We start from the raw sequence: 15101 nt of genomic DNA on the forward strand, positions 1-15101 counted from the left end.
GATTCCTTCATTAGCATAATGTTGGAAATCCCTCCGTACTACTGCTTACACCAGTAGTTTATTCCTTTTCATTGCTGAACAGTATTCCACTGAATGGATAGATAGCCTACAATTAGCGTATCCATTCACCAGTTGAGACATGTGGGTTGTTTCTAGTTTTGGCTATTATGAATAAAGCAGCCATGAACATTCAAGTCTTTTTGTGAACATACACCTTCATTCCTCTTAAGTAAATGCATAGCAGTGGACTGCCAGATCAGCTGGTAGGTATATGTCTAACTTCATAAGAAACTGCCAACTGTTCTCCAAAGTGGCTGGAACATGCTGCAACCAGCAGTGCACCCTGGACCAGCTCCTGTTTCACCACTTTCTCCAACACTTGGTATTGTCAGTGTTTTTAACTGTAGCCATTCCAGAGGGTGTTAGTGATATTTAGTTTGGTTCATGGTAACTTGAACATGGAAACTTGCATTTTCCTAATGACTAATAATGTTGAGCATCTTTTCATGTAATTATTTGCAATTCATGTATCTTTTTTGATGACATATATTCAAACTGTTTTTCTACAAATTGTTTGTCTCCTGGGATATTTTGCAAATATTCTTCCCAAGCTACATGGCTTGCCTTGTCATTTTCTTAACACTGTTGTTAAAGAAGAAAAGTTTAATTTAATGAAATTCAATTTATCAATTTTTTATTTTAAACTTCACGTGTTTTAATATGCACTCTGTAAAAATTTTTTCCTAACCCCGAAACACAGATTTTCTATATTAGTTTTACATTCAGGTCTAAAATACATTTCGAGTCAATTTTTGTGAATGGTGAGGTAAGGGTGGAAGTTCGTGTTTTGCATATGGATGTCCAGTTGTTAGAGCGCTATCTGTTGAAAATACCATCTTTCCCCCATTGAATTACCTTGGCACTTTTGTCAAACAGTATGTGTGGATCATTTTCTGGACTCTATATTCCACTGGCTTATATTTCCATAGTTTTACCGCACTGCCCTGATTACTGGAACTTTACACTAGAACTGTGAAATCAGGTAGTTTAAATCCTCCAACATTAGTCTCCTTTTTCAAAATTGTTTTGACTACACTAGGTCTTTTGCATTTCCATATGACTTTTAGAATCCTCTTGTCAATTTCTGTGGGAATGACTGCTGGAATTTTTTCTGAGATTGCCTTCAACGGAGATCAATTTGGGGAAAATAAATCTCTTAACAATAATGATCAAAGAACATAATATTTATTTATTTCAATTTGTTTAAGGCCTTTATTAATTTCTCTTTAATGTTTTATAGTTTTCATCATATAGGTCTTGCACATATTTTACTAAATTCATCCCTAAGTACCTCATATTTTTGATGTTATTACAGAAGATTATTTTGTAAATTTCAACCTCCATTGTTTGATGCTAGTATATAAAAATGCATTTAACTTTGCACATCAACTTTGTAGCCTACCACCTTGCTAAGTTCACTTTTTCATTCTACCAGCTTTTTTGTAGACTCCTTAGGACCTTTTACATATAAGACAATACCTTCTGTGAATAAAGATTATTTAATATTGTCCCACATATCTGTTGCTGTTTTTTGTCACAGGTTTTTTTCTCTGTGCCTCGTTTTGGACAGTTTCTAATGTTGTACTGTCAAGGCTGCCGATCTTTACTTCTGAGTGTCACTTAAGATACTGTATCTTTCATTTCCAGAAATTCTATGTAAGTTTCTCTTTCTCCTTTTTAAAAAATATATTCTACTTACCTCTCATGTTCTTGTTTTCCTTTACCTTCTCCAACATACGTGGCCTTTTTAATAGCTATACCCTTCTCTGGTAATTCCACCATCCTGGTCACTTCTGGGTTTGTTCCTCCTGACTGGCTTTTCTTTTAGTTACAGGTTATATTTTCCTACCTTTTTACATGCCTTGTAATTTCTGACTGGATGCTGGTCACTATGAATCTTACTTTTTAGTGCACTGGATTTTGTTGACTTCTTTGAACAGTGCTAGGTTTTATTCTGGAGCAACGTTAAGTTACTTAAAATCAGTTGGATGCTTTCAAAGCTTGCATTTAAGCGTTTGTTAGGGCAACCTTTGGTCTAGAGCTAATTTGGCCCTACAACTGAGGGAACACACTCTTGAGGCCTCTTCCCAATGCCTTGTATATTACAAGGTCTTTCTGCTGTCGCTGGTTGGGGAACATGAACTATTCCCAGGCCTGTTATTTCTAAGAATTCTTCTGCTTACTCTTTTCTGGTTCTTTTTCCAAACTCAGGTAGTTTCTTCGCATACATGTACAGATCATTACTCTGTCAAAGATTCAAGGGGACCCTCCCACAGACAGCCTGAACTCTGTTCTGTGTCTTCGTGTAGTTACCTATTCTCCATGGCCTCCCAAAACTCTGGTCTGTATCTTCTCTACTTAGTGAGACCTCCAGGCTTATTTGGGTTCTACCTCCTTGCTCCGTGGCCTGGAAACTGCCTCTAGGTAGCAAGCAAGGACAATTAAAGGCTCACCTTGTTTGAGTTCCTTCTTTCTGGGGTCACAGTCCACCAATGCCTGTTATCCAATGTCTGAAAACCATTATTTTTTTTATATTTTTTTCTGGTTCATTCCTAACTGTTTTAGGAGGGAGGGTGAATCTGATTACTGTTGCTTAAGCTTAGCCAGAAGTGGAAGGCACTATTTGTTAATGTAAGCTCTCCAGGTGATTCTAACGTGCAGTCAGTTTTGAAACCCAGTGAGTTTGTAGCTTTAACTTCCTCAACAGAAAACGTCCTTCAAGACAACACACATTTTTTCTGAGCTGACTAGTCTTCATGACACTTGGAAGCCTGTGTCCCCAAAGTGCCATATCAGGGTAGCTAATATATTCAAAGAAACTTTCACCAAAAGAAATGCCAAATAACTACTTTGTAAAAAAAAAAACCTGAGAGACCATTATTCTTTGGAAGAAAGTTTCATATGGAGATACTTAAATGGAAATATCTGATATAAGATGCCACAAAAGAATGCCTTAAAGCATGGGAACAGGAATAACATAATTTGGAAAAATCCTCCTCTTCCTGAGTCATTCCAGGAAAACCCTATCTTTTTAAAATTTTTCCTACAGAAACCATTCATAAAAAAGCATGTTCAAATAGGAACAATAAATAATGAATAAAAATCACAGTCACAGAATTTTACTAGTGTGACTTTCAAAATCACGAACATTGTAAACGAAATTAATAAAAAATGTACAGGTTATATGGGCAAAACTTTACTGAATCAGTAAAAAATAAGTAAGATTCTCTTCAGTACCAGCAAGTGTCACGTCAACAGAGAGGTGCCTCCCATCTCCCAGGTCTCCCTCTGAAACCTACCCTTTTCCAAGTAAGACCTTGGAGCCCACGGTGGGTCCTCTTCAGCATAAGGATCACTATACTCAACCACGGCTGCTTCCTCCTCTTCATAATCTTCTGGGGGAGGCGGTGGTGGTGGGGATTCATCAAAGACTGGTTCTTCCACAGGTGGTGGTGGAGGTGGTGCATCTGAAACTAAGAATGTATCAAGCTGATAACAAAACTATACATTATGCAAAGTTCTGCATCTCCTATCCAAGTATCTATGTTCGTAGAATATAAACCTAGACTTGAAAATAATAATCTTTCAAAAATTGAGTGAGCAAGAGAAATCTGCCCACCAACTATACTGTTCTGAATCTCCAAGCTTGGTCCAGTGCCAATGGATGCTGAATAAAGTTTAGCCAAAATGATTATTATTAACTGAGCCTCTGGACCCTGCTATACTGATACAAAACGCTTTTTCAAAGAAAGAGACTAATACAGTACAGTTTGGCTTCACATTATATCCGAGGAGGAGGGGTTATTAGAAATGTTAATAATTTGGACATTTATAACAAAATTTAATTTATAGCAAGTTAGAATGAGTTCCATGAATAGTCAAATTTTAATAATCTGCTATGTTCCTCTCAATGAATTTTTTAAAAATACTTTTTACCAAATTAGTGGGGTGGAAATCACAAACAACTCTGGGTAACTCATCAAGATATTTGTGTCTGTTTCATTTTTACATATACAGAATTTCAAGTCATTCAGACTAACTTTTGACCCAGAATTTCCTCAGGCTAATTTAAAATATTTAAACTGTCTCCTTATAGAAATCTGCTTCCACAGTTCAGAGATCAGAGTGCAGCAATGTCTAAAAGATCATCTCAAAAACTCAGGAAACTCCAAGCTTTCAAAATGCTTAGTAGTACCTATTTGAGCACAGCTCAACAAAGCAAACCGAATAAAGCTGCATTTATCAGCTGCCCAATTTTAATAAACAGCATTAATGCTTATTTATGGGGTATCAGTGCTGTTTCCATGAAGTTCTCTGAGCAGTGCTGTTTATTTCCCTTTTTTTAAATCTAAGCCTACTGATTGAATCAAATGGATTTTAGAAGACTGCTGATGCCTGGTGAAGATCAGCCATATCAACATCATACTCTGTGCTGGTCTGGTGTTCCTCCCATCTGCCGTGCCACTCTGTACTTACAACTTGTCTATTTTCTGAACCTCAAAATTTTATTTACTAAAAATAATTCTTTTACCCTAATAGGCTTTTTAATAAAGAAAAAATACAGATATGTGATTTTTGCATATACTTTATGACAAATTACATACGGTTGGGGTAAGAATCAATAATATATCCTATTTGCATTTATAAGGTAAGGAGATTAACTTTAAACAACTGCATAAAAACAGAGATCCAAAAGAACTCTGTCTTTCAAAACAGTCACCTTGAGAAATTACACTACAAAATTACTCAAAGATGCTGCCATTGCTCTTTTTCACCTTTTCTTGTAACTGCCTCAGAGGCAGTTTAGTAAGACTAATGTAAGCTACTATTTTTTACTTAATACGTTCCAATTACGTGGCTAGCACTTTACAACACATTATTTCATTTAATCTTTACCTTGGAAGGTGGTGTTTTTAATCCTCATTTTATGGATGTGGGAACTGGCTTTCCAAGATTAAGTAGTCCTACAGTAAGTGGGAGAGCAGGAATCTGAACTCCAGTGTCTGTTATGTTAAAAGCTACACTATTATGGGATGAGATCAATTCAATAACTTTAAAGTCATGTTTCATCATTCATTCAACAAACATCACCTGAAAGCCTACTAATGGCTAGTTACTATGCTCAGCACTGAGACAGAGCAGTGAGCAAAAATCATGGAGACACAGAGAACCAGACTTTCATTTATAATTAAGTGCAGTAAGTGCTTTAAGTCATCATGGGAATCACAGCAGTAGACCAAATCTCCTGAGGGTCAGGAAAAGATTCCTGGAACTTGAAGGATGAGCAAGAGTTAATGGTCAGGGAAGCAGAATAGAGTGGGTGTAGATATTTCATGTCAGGTGTAAAGAAAAATAACAAATACAAAGGTAAGAAAGCAGGGACCCTTCAAAGAGCTGACCGAAGTTCAGGAGGAAGAGGCATGAGGAAGCTGAAGAGTACCAAGCAGGAAGGGCCTTGCGACAGTCTGAACTCTTCCCGAAGAGCAGTGGAGAGCCGAGGAGGGTTCAGAAGGATAACAGGATCAGAGCTGCACTGCTTAGCCCAGTGTAACTGGTTCCAGATAATTCCAGACTCTTCCAAACATCAAACTTAACAGAGTAAATATCTGCTACACAGAGTAACTTCAAAATAATGTACTTGAAAGTTATAAAGCTAATTGCAAAACATAGGTATATATCTTTCTAAGGTGAATGTTTTGAAAAAGACCACATTCATTTGAATGTTTAAGTCCTGCTATGTCTGTAAAGTCAGCCACAGCTCACCTGATGTGCGAAGTTTCTTATTTTTATACATTTTGTAGGTGAGAAAATGTATATGATCGTGGAAAGAAATGAGAAAAGATCACCCTAAAAGGTAATCACACTGTGGCAAATACTGAAGGTGCTCATGCGGTACCTTTCAATAAACAGAAGCAAAATAGACTATTTTCAGAAATTAGCAAATAGAGATGCAAAGGCACCTGAAGGAGACACTGAGCCCTCAGGCCAGTAAGACTGGGTTATAACCAGTTACAACACAAGAAAGAAATGTGTTGATAAAAATGGGACATTTCAGTCAGCTATGGAAACACAAAAAGGAAGGACTAAAAGTGTCTGCTGTGTGTCAGATGCTTTTCTAAGTGCTGGGGAAACAGCCAGTGAACAAAACAAGCAAAACCCCCTGCTCTCACAGAGCTTACATTCTAGTATTGGCGATGCCCATTTCCAAAGAGGCAGGAGTCCTAACAACAGAGTGCAAATATTTCTGTCCCCTTGGTGAGGCCGTCCCTGTTATGAGATGCATGCATTGGGCTACTTCAGCCTGATGACATTTAAATTTTTCATTAACATTAACTCCCCTCGTTCAGATTTGACAGCCGTCATGCAACCTCATGACTGTGCCAGGGCTGCTGTGTAGACTGCTCACAAGAAAAGAATTCATCTATCATACGGTATGTTCACTGGTCTCTGTAACAGTAATTCCTCACTAAATACTGATACAGGCCTCCTGCTTTGTAGACATTAGTCTTTTGAGCTTTCTTAGTGCTTCCCTAGGGAAAAACTCAGTGTGTCAATAAAATTGGTCATCTGCTCCTGCATAGCTCAACACCAGACCGCAGGCCAATGTAAATACACTGCCAATCTACAAGGCCTCCCGGGAGACAGACTGGCAATTTGTCCCAGAGGACGTACCATGGCATGGCCATTTTTATACCTCAAATCAGGACTAAAAGAAGATTCCCAGGACAGCCATAAAACCCTAAAACTCCAGTGACAGACTACTAATTGTCTGAGCAATCCAGAGAGAAAGATGGGCTATCTGGTGATTAAAGAGCATCTCCTCAACTAAACGTGCCCTTTCTTTTCACTGGTGCCTTATTTTGATACTCATTTGTCTTATCTTCACTATCGGATTTTAAGTTGTTTGAAAGCACAAAACTCCATCTTAATTATTTTATCACCCATACTAGCTGCTCATGTAGCCACCTGTTCATAATATTCAAATGTCTGAAGTATCAGTGAATGAATGACTATTCAGCCAATCATACATAAATGACATTTTATGCCTATAATCTGAACTACAGTGTAAAGAAGACATAAACTTACTATTTTCTTGGACTCTGGCCACAAATCCCATTAAAGGTAACTGAGGAGTTACCTGTAGGATGGAGGGAGGAGGAGGAGCAAGAGATACTGCAAAAACAAAAAAGTTGTGGAGGATAAGGGGTAAGGGCGAGTTACATTAAAGGAAAGGATAACACAATAAAACAAACATATAAGGAGGGAAACCACTATGCATAAACATTTTACAAGCTATTTAAGGATCATCTTTTGAGGGGTAACTCATTAACACACAAAACAAAGTATTAGGGGAGTTTCAAGGAAGTTCAAACAAATTACAACAGAAAGCATTCATTATATACAAATCTATTCTAATATATAATGGCAAATTGATCTTTTTATATCAATAACATGTCTTCTCAAAGAAAGAATAACTTCAGATTACCATGAATAATTTGGTTTTCTGAATTTTACCTTGAAGGTTACAAGTTTAAATGTCCACCAATACAAGGGAAAAAAAACCATAACATGCCAACATTCTAATTTTACACTTTTCATCACTTCATTAAATGAGCAAAATTAATTGGTTCTTCAGTCATTAATTGAACAAATATTTACTGACTTCCTATTAAGTGGCAAGCTCTCTGCTAGGGAACCAATATCAAAACAATCCTAAGAGTCAGGCCTGTGTCTTTACAGTTTTTCACAATCCTAATTCATACCACCAATGCCAGGTACATTTTCTCCCTCACCCTACAGAAAAATGCTGGCCTCATTCAAATCATCCTCCTCTCCCCCAAAAGTGTCTTTCCATCTATCTCAAACACCTAGCACTAGTGAGCCTTCAACAAATGTTTATGTATGTAAATACACAAATAAGCCAGGTACATGCCAAACAACTTCCCAAGATTAACGCTACAGTGTTTCCTTTAGAATGGGTATACGGTACACAGTATGGTACGTAGAGAGAGAACACCTCTATTAGTTTCAAATCACAGCTAAGACTAATAAAACTACAAAGATGCCTCGAGATCACATTCTAGTTGAAACAGAAAACAAAATAACAACCTTAACCCAAGAATATTTGTAGCAATTCACTGCAGGTGGTGGTAGAAGGGCAGGGGTGATGGTATGGTGTCATGGTGATGGGGGAGAGGGGTTTAGGTTAGGATTGGAGTGGGGGCTACATAGAAATGACCTCTATGAGGTACCTGAAGAAAAGGAGGTCAACAAGCAGACAAGGGTTGAGAAAGACAAGTTGAGAACCAAGTGAGAGGCAAAGTATAACAGCGTGTAACAGTTCACAGGACCAGAAATATTTCCATACGGCTGGCATAAAATGCCCCCGAGAGAAAGTACAAAACCTGGAAAGGTGAGTGGGTGGATATGAAATAGGGAAGGAGCTTATATGTTAAGTGAAAGAGTGCTCAGTGGAAACAGCTTGGACTTTAAAGCCATCTAGCATCAAATACCAGATTCACCATTTCCTTGCCATTGGAACAGCAAGTTATTTAACTTTTTTTGAGCCTAATCCATAAAAGTGATATGAAAGAGATTATACAACCTACTTTACAGGGAGACTGAAAATATTTTTTTTAACATATGCAGAAAGCGTAACCCAGGGTCTGGCACACAAAAATGAAAGCAGTAGAAACAAAAAGGAAAGGAGAGAACTTAGTAACAGTGTAGGAAAAAGAGTATTTGTAACTAAGGATTTAGCTAACATATGAGGGAGAAAACAGCTGAAGATATTCTTAGATTTCTGTCCTTCCTAACTATGAAGGTAGCGGTGCCATTAACCGCGTTAACTTTGGTAGGTAGTACGGGGAATGAAATGGGTTGGTGAGTGGGAGGGTCAGGGAGAGATGATGACATGATACATGAGATGCATAAAAGCGACTCAAGCATAAATGTGGGAGGCAGCTAGAAAGCTTGGGTTGAATCTGTGAGAAAAATCAAGTAGAGAGTTAGTAGTGATCAGCAGAGATAATGAGATAATAGTGGTGCCATGGGTAAGTGCAGGAAGAACATACACACACAATATACAGACAAGAAAGAGGTCAACAGATAATCCTGAAGAATGTCTAAAATTTAAGGGACAGAGTCATAGAACCCTAGAAATTGGTACCTTCCTTTCAACGATACCTTTTGGTTAGGTTTTTCTGTAAAGTCATACTTCTCGGTAGTAAACCCTAAAACTGTATGTCTGTCTCCCACACTCTCAGAGGCCTGGAACAACTGCTGATATGTTCACAATACCCTGTGTTTCCAAACTTGGGTTAAGAGGAAGACACGATGAACAGAGAAAGCAGCAGAGACAAAGCAGGTAAAACTGAGAAATAGCAGCAGACAGCAAAAGCACTTAGAAAAGTGGAGATGAGATGTATGTTCATATCTTAGTAAGATGAAATGTTCCTCTTCTGTTAGCACCCATCCCAACCTCATCTGTAATAGAAATAAAGGAAATTTCCCACTTCAGTCATTGTTTTCAATCCAAATTGAAAAAAAAGACCTCCTAGTACTCAGCTAAAACAGAAATGATTAGATCCTTAACTTAAAAGTCTTTTTGTAGGTAGAGTTTATTACTTTTTAAATGAATATACACATTTTATTTCTTTTCTAGTTTTGAAAGTGAAAATCTGAAACCACAGTGGTTTTAAGAGGTTCACCAAGAGCAGCGCAGGTAAAAACCAATCCTGAATCTTCCTTAAACAGAATTACTTTATAACAAAACAAGCTAGATTATTCTCAAAGCCATTTCAAGGCATGTTCAAAAATTCAGTTCCAAATGGGGTTTACAAAGGCTGCCTCAAATTCTACATCTTTTGCCCAGGGCAAACTTTTAACTTGATGGTCCAAACTGATTTACTTATCACAGAATTTTCTTTCTGGTCAGCAAGGTTTCATCAGAACTCCTGTGAACTAGAAGATTCTACTTTAGACTAGATTTATCATCCTTAGAGCTGAATTAAATATGAACTATTTTAGGAGAATTTAAACAGGATTTTGACGTGAAGAACTGTCTGCAATACTCAGTTCCAGTCCTATATATCTCATCAGAATACTGGTGTAGAAAACAGGCAAGAGCAGAAAGTAACTCAACCTGTTTCCATCCCATTTAGCTATGATAATTCCTCACATGACAGAAACTTTCCCTATAATCACCAAGGTCTCCCAACTTAGATTCAGTAACATTATGTTCACACTACACAATAATGAAGTTAATGTGAAGAGGGGATTCATTTATGTCCTGATCAAAGTGATCCTTCATTAATGTGTTTCTGAAATAATCTCATTAGAAATAATTATTGTATCCCTAGGGCTTGGCACCAGACACCAGGTGTTCCCTATTTTAACTCCTATGTTAACAACGCCATTTCAAACTCAGACCCCACATACTAACAGTGCTGCTAGACTTAGATCTCACAGAAAACTGTGCTGAATTTACATTCACATGGATCCCAGCCTGCTAGCTCACTTCTTCAAAAGCACAAATCCATGTTGAGCCTCCAATGGTAAAAAATATGCAAATAAAACACACATCTGGGATCATTTTGTATTAAATCAGGGAATTAGCAACTTGAGAAAGCACAACAAATTTTCTCATTTTAAATATGAAAAAACGAGAACCATTTTAAGACCAGTGGGACTAATACAAGAGAGTTACATAATAATCTAAAGCAAATAAAATGAAGGTGCATCATAGCCTTAAAATACTGGTTTATAAAACAGATCTTTTCAAAGAACATAATTTGTTAAAAAAAATTTTTAGTTTAGAAAAAGCACTCTGATTATTAAGCTAACAAAGTTGTAGTCACTCTCTTTAATCAGTTACCAAATCTTGGAGAAAAACGGCAGAACTTAATCAACAGAAGTACATAAAAACAAACTAAATTGCCTCACACATTATGCTGATGGCTCAAAAATCTCAACTCATTTTATACCTCCCATAACTGTGGAAAACACTTTCATTAAAATCATTCCAAAGAGTAGACTGTTCTTCTACTTTAACATATACTTTCAAGTATGTTAAAATCAGATTTACAAAGTATTAAAATATGCATTTAAAATACATGTGCTTAAACAGCCTTCAGATAAATTCCACCAACAGGGTTCTCATAAGACCAATATTTTGTTATGTACATGTACACACACAGCATGAAATATCTTTGTATATACTTTCTGAATATAATGTGCACTTGGTCCCAAGCTGTAACAATGAAGCATCATTTCAGCTCCACTATGTAATCAGTCCATGTTGGACACCATTCTTTCAAAACTCTATGCAAGGATGAGGAAGGGCATAAGGACCATAAGCAACAGCTATTTATAGATTTCCAAGAGGGTCAGGGGAGAGCTTATCTTCAGCAGAACTACAAAACAGGCTATATCTAACAAATTAAAATTTAAAAATGAATTACACATTTAGGTAATAGCACCTGTACAAATAGGGGTTTGGAACACCTGATTCAAAAGTAGAATGTACAAGAAGACATGTATATTTGTCAAAATGAAGCTCAAAATGATTTTAAAAGAATGGCACACCCCAAATCACTGTGATGAAAGACAGCAGTGAAAGAAGTATATTTCAGCTAAGGCAGACGGTAAGCACACTACAGTATACACTGGCTAGACTATAAATATGGCATTTAATTTACACGAAGGACCCGAAACAGTGAAGGCATCTGAGTAAAAGAACAAGGGATTCATTCCACATTCAGCAGTTACTGAGCACTATTCCCAGGACGTAACAGATGAAAAACTGACAAGGTCTCAGGTTCTTCTGCACTTTACGTTACAACATGGGCATCCTCCACCCCACCTCTCCTACCCTAGGGAGGGTGAGAGAAAGATTTTTTACATCTGAAGTAGGCAGGATAGTACAAAAGAAATAACATGGAACTTAGAGCCAGATGACCTAAGTTCAAATCCTAACTTGACTATCACCTCAGCCTGTTTCCTCACCTGTAAAATACAGATGAAAATAATCACGTGATAATAAGAAACAAATGAGATTAAAAAAAAATACAAAAGCATTCTTTAAACTCCGTTTATGTGAGAGGAGGAACAAATTTCTTCTGCAAGACTTCAAAAGATGTAACAAGGTTTCACCAAAAAGTAGAAGAGCCAGTAGACAGATTTCAGCTCCATGCAGTTCAGGGCTTATCCAGGACGGAACGGGCCGTCCCCTTATATTAGAGGTGAGCATACACGGACTTGCTGGCTCTCGGCAAAAATCCAGGAAAACACAGTAAGTTGACACACCACGCCCACAGCAGTCACAGAGTATAATATTTGCTCTTACCCTCTCTGGGGAAGAAGCAAAACAAATGATTATGTTTAGTATCAAATATATGCCAGATTAGCTTTTCTGTATGCATGATGCTGCTGAAAGATAACTGTGACATCTGGGTCAATCTGTCCAAGTCCCAGTTTTCTCGTCATAGGTTTGGCAGAAGAATTGAAAGAGACAGTGTAACTGCCTAACACAAAACCACTTCAAAAATGTCATCTCCCTTTTCCTTTGCCACTTATAAACTCTGTTCATGTGCAGTCAATTTTCATTATTTGCGACTCACAGAGCAAGGATATCTGATTAAAAAAGAAGATAATACTGTTCATCACAATATTATTTTTTTAAAAAACCAAATAATCACTAGCACATTCAAAAAGATTCTTTTCAGAAAAATTAAGTTCTACCATTTATACAGAAACCATGTGTTGATTTTTTTTTCAAAAAGAACCAGAAGATAAAGTGTTAGCAATCTTCTGTTCATTCTTCCACTCATTCAAATGGTACTAACCACCTACCATGAACTAGTCATTTGCAATTAAAGGTATTTTTCTTTGTAATTGAATATTTTTAAGTAGATATATTCCATAGATTGCAAAAGAAAATCTAACCTGGGTTCTGGCTATAAAAAGGTCCTCCATTCATCTGACTCTGAAGGCTTGTTTGTGAAGCTATGGAAGGAGGGCGTCTGTAGGGCAAGGAGCCCCCTATTGTTGGGGGGGTGTGGCGAGTGGCAGGTCTATTCATGCTGTAGAACTGGACAGGATGACCTGGAAAAGAGACAAAACACAAACTTGTCATTAAAAGAAAATTATCTCAGACAAGGAAATACTTTAGGTACAATTCCTGAATCTTAATAAGACTATTAAAAATAACAATGTTGAGCTAATTTAATTGCCATCTGACAAGTATTAATACAAAGTGACATTGCTCAGTTGACATTATATCAAAGTGCAAAAGCAGAAAAGTAGATAAATAAAATTATGATTAGGTTTGGAAAAGCTGTATCTAAATAGATTATTAATTAATATTATGAACTTATTCAATTGGTAATTTGACAGGGTTTCAAAAATAATCACAATTGAAATTTATGGCTCACTTCCTCCCCTAAAACATTAGCCATTAAACACTGAAAACTAAACTCAACAAGATAAGGGTAAAGCAGAAGAAAAAATCTTTGACAGTCTTATGCCAAAATAATAACAATAATAATAATAGTGGTAAATTTAAGGCAGCAAAGCAATTTGGTTAAAGGAAATCATACAATATTTCAGCAAAAGGTCCAGTGACATAACTCCAAATCAAACACATCTTTGTTTAATCAAAAATATCTTCCTCTAAAGCTAGACTATTTTGTCCTAAAATTAGAGTTTAAGAAATTTACAATTATGAAAAAAAGCTGATAGAAGTAGATCAAAATATATCTCATTTTTAGTATCATCCTGAACCTGTACATATGTATCAGCAATTTCATAATATCTTACTCTCTGAACATACTTCAATAGAGAATGCCAACTGAAGACACCCTTTTCCCAATTCATTCAATTGCCTAATACAATCCAGTTCCTAAATTTTATCTTCACTCCACTCCTACTTCAAATTATTGGTCTGTCCGTCTGTCTGTTACAGACCAAGTACTAGAGCACCCATGAGACAGCAGGCAAGCAAAAGGGGGAAGAGGGGAGGGGAGGAGGGAGAAGAGTGAAGGAGAGAAGAGGGGGAGGAAAGAGACCGGTGAGAAGAAAAAGGGAAGAGGGGAGAGGAAAGGAGAAAGGACAAGGGAAGAAGGGAGAGGAAGAGGCAGAAAAGAAAAGCACTTGACAATTCCTCAACTTTTCCACGACTGTGAAATTTTACATGATTAAAATCGATCTTTCACGAACTCCTTAAATGTATCAAACTTGGATTCACATGGATACTCACATAAAGAATGTTACAAAAGCACTCAAGAGCTGCTATAGGATTTAATCTTCATACATTTGACAGTATCAAAACCTAAAACTCCATTCTGTTGTATAAAAATCTTTAGTCAAGCTTAAACATAATCCACTGTCAAGTCTATGTAACCATGATAAAAATGTAAAAAGCATATAAACTAATAAACTATTATTTAAAAGATATATTTTGTCATTTGAATCACCAGATACCACATTATTGGCATTTTAGGAATTAATCTGTAACACACTAATACAAGCCTAGAACCACCAAGTTTAAAACTCTGATAATTAAGAGTATTATGAATTTTATATAGTTAGAGTCAGTCTAAAATCTCCCATGTTATAAGCCCTCAGCCATCCAAAGACATTACATAATACTCTATTCACACCATTAGGGGGCATTTATTTTGCTTTGAGTTGAGAAACAAAACTATAGTTTAATTCTCATAACTATCATACTATTGTAACTATCATACAAGTTGTAAATTATCATTACTATAAAAACTTTAGAAACTTCTAGAAGAAAACAGGACAAGTATTTTTGACCTTGTGTAAATTTGTAAATATGACACCAAAAGCACGATCATAAAAGAAAAAAAAAGCAATGAACAAGATTTAATTGAAATGAAAAACTTCTGTTCTTTAGAAGATATTAAGAGAATGAAGAGATAAGTCACAAAATGGAAGAAGATACTTGCAAATCACATAATTAATAAAAGGCTTGTACACAGAATATAAAAGAACAACCCTATTAAAAAGGTATGTGGGGG

The 15101-nt window shown here is 36.5% G+C and overlaps 1 protein-coding gene across 33 annotated transcripts in view; it reads right to left on the reverse strand.

Annotated features, from left to right (window-relative positions):
* Positions 1 to 15101, reverse strand: part of ABI2 (abl interactor 2) — a 110897-nt gene that overhangs the window by 8614 nt on the left and 87182 nt on the right. For 17 of the 33 annotated variants that reach the window (XM_064485071.1, XM_064485068.1, XM_064485073.1 and 14 more), the window contains 3 exons: positions 13006 to 13164; positions 7147 to 7233; positions 3360 to 3533 (listed from right to left, as the gene is read on the reverse strand). In XM_064485071.1, coding sequence (XP_064341141.1) covers positions 3360 to 3533; positions 7147 to 7233; positions 13006 to 13164 — 420 coding nt within the window. The remainder of the gene's footprint in view (positions 1 to 3359; positions 3534 to 7146; positions 7234 to 13005; positions 13165 to 15101) is intronic. The other 16 variants (XM_064485075.1, XM_064485081.1, XM_064485070.1 and 13 more) reach the window with 1 other exon arrangement.

Source organism: Camelus dromedarius, chromosome 4 (assembly GCF_036321535.1).
Source record: "Camelus dromedarius isolate mCamDro1 chromosome 4, mCamDro1.pat, whole genome shotgun sequence".
Lineage (NCBI taxonomy): Eukaryota > Metazoa > Chordata > Mammalia > Artiodactyla > Camelidae > Camelus > Camelus dromedarius.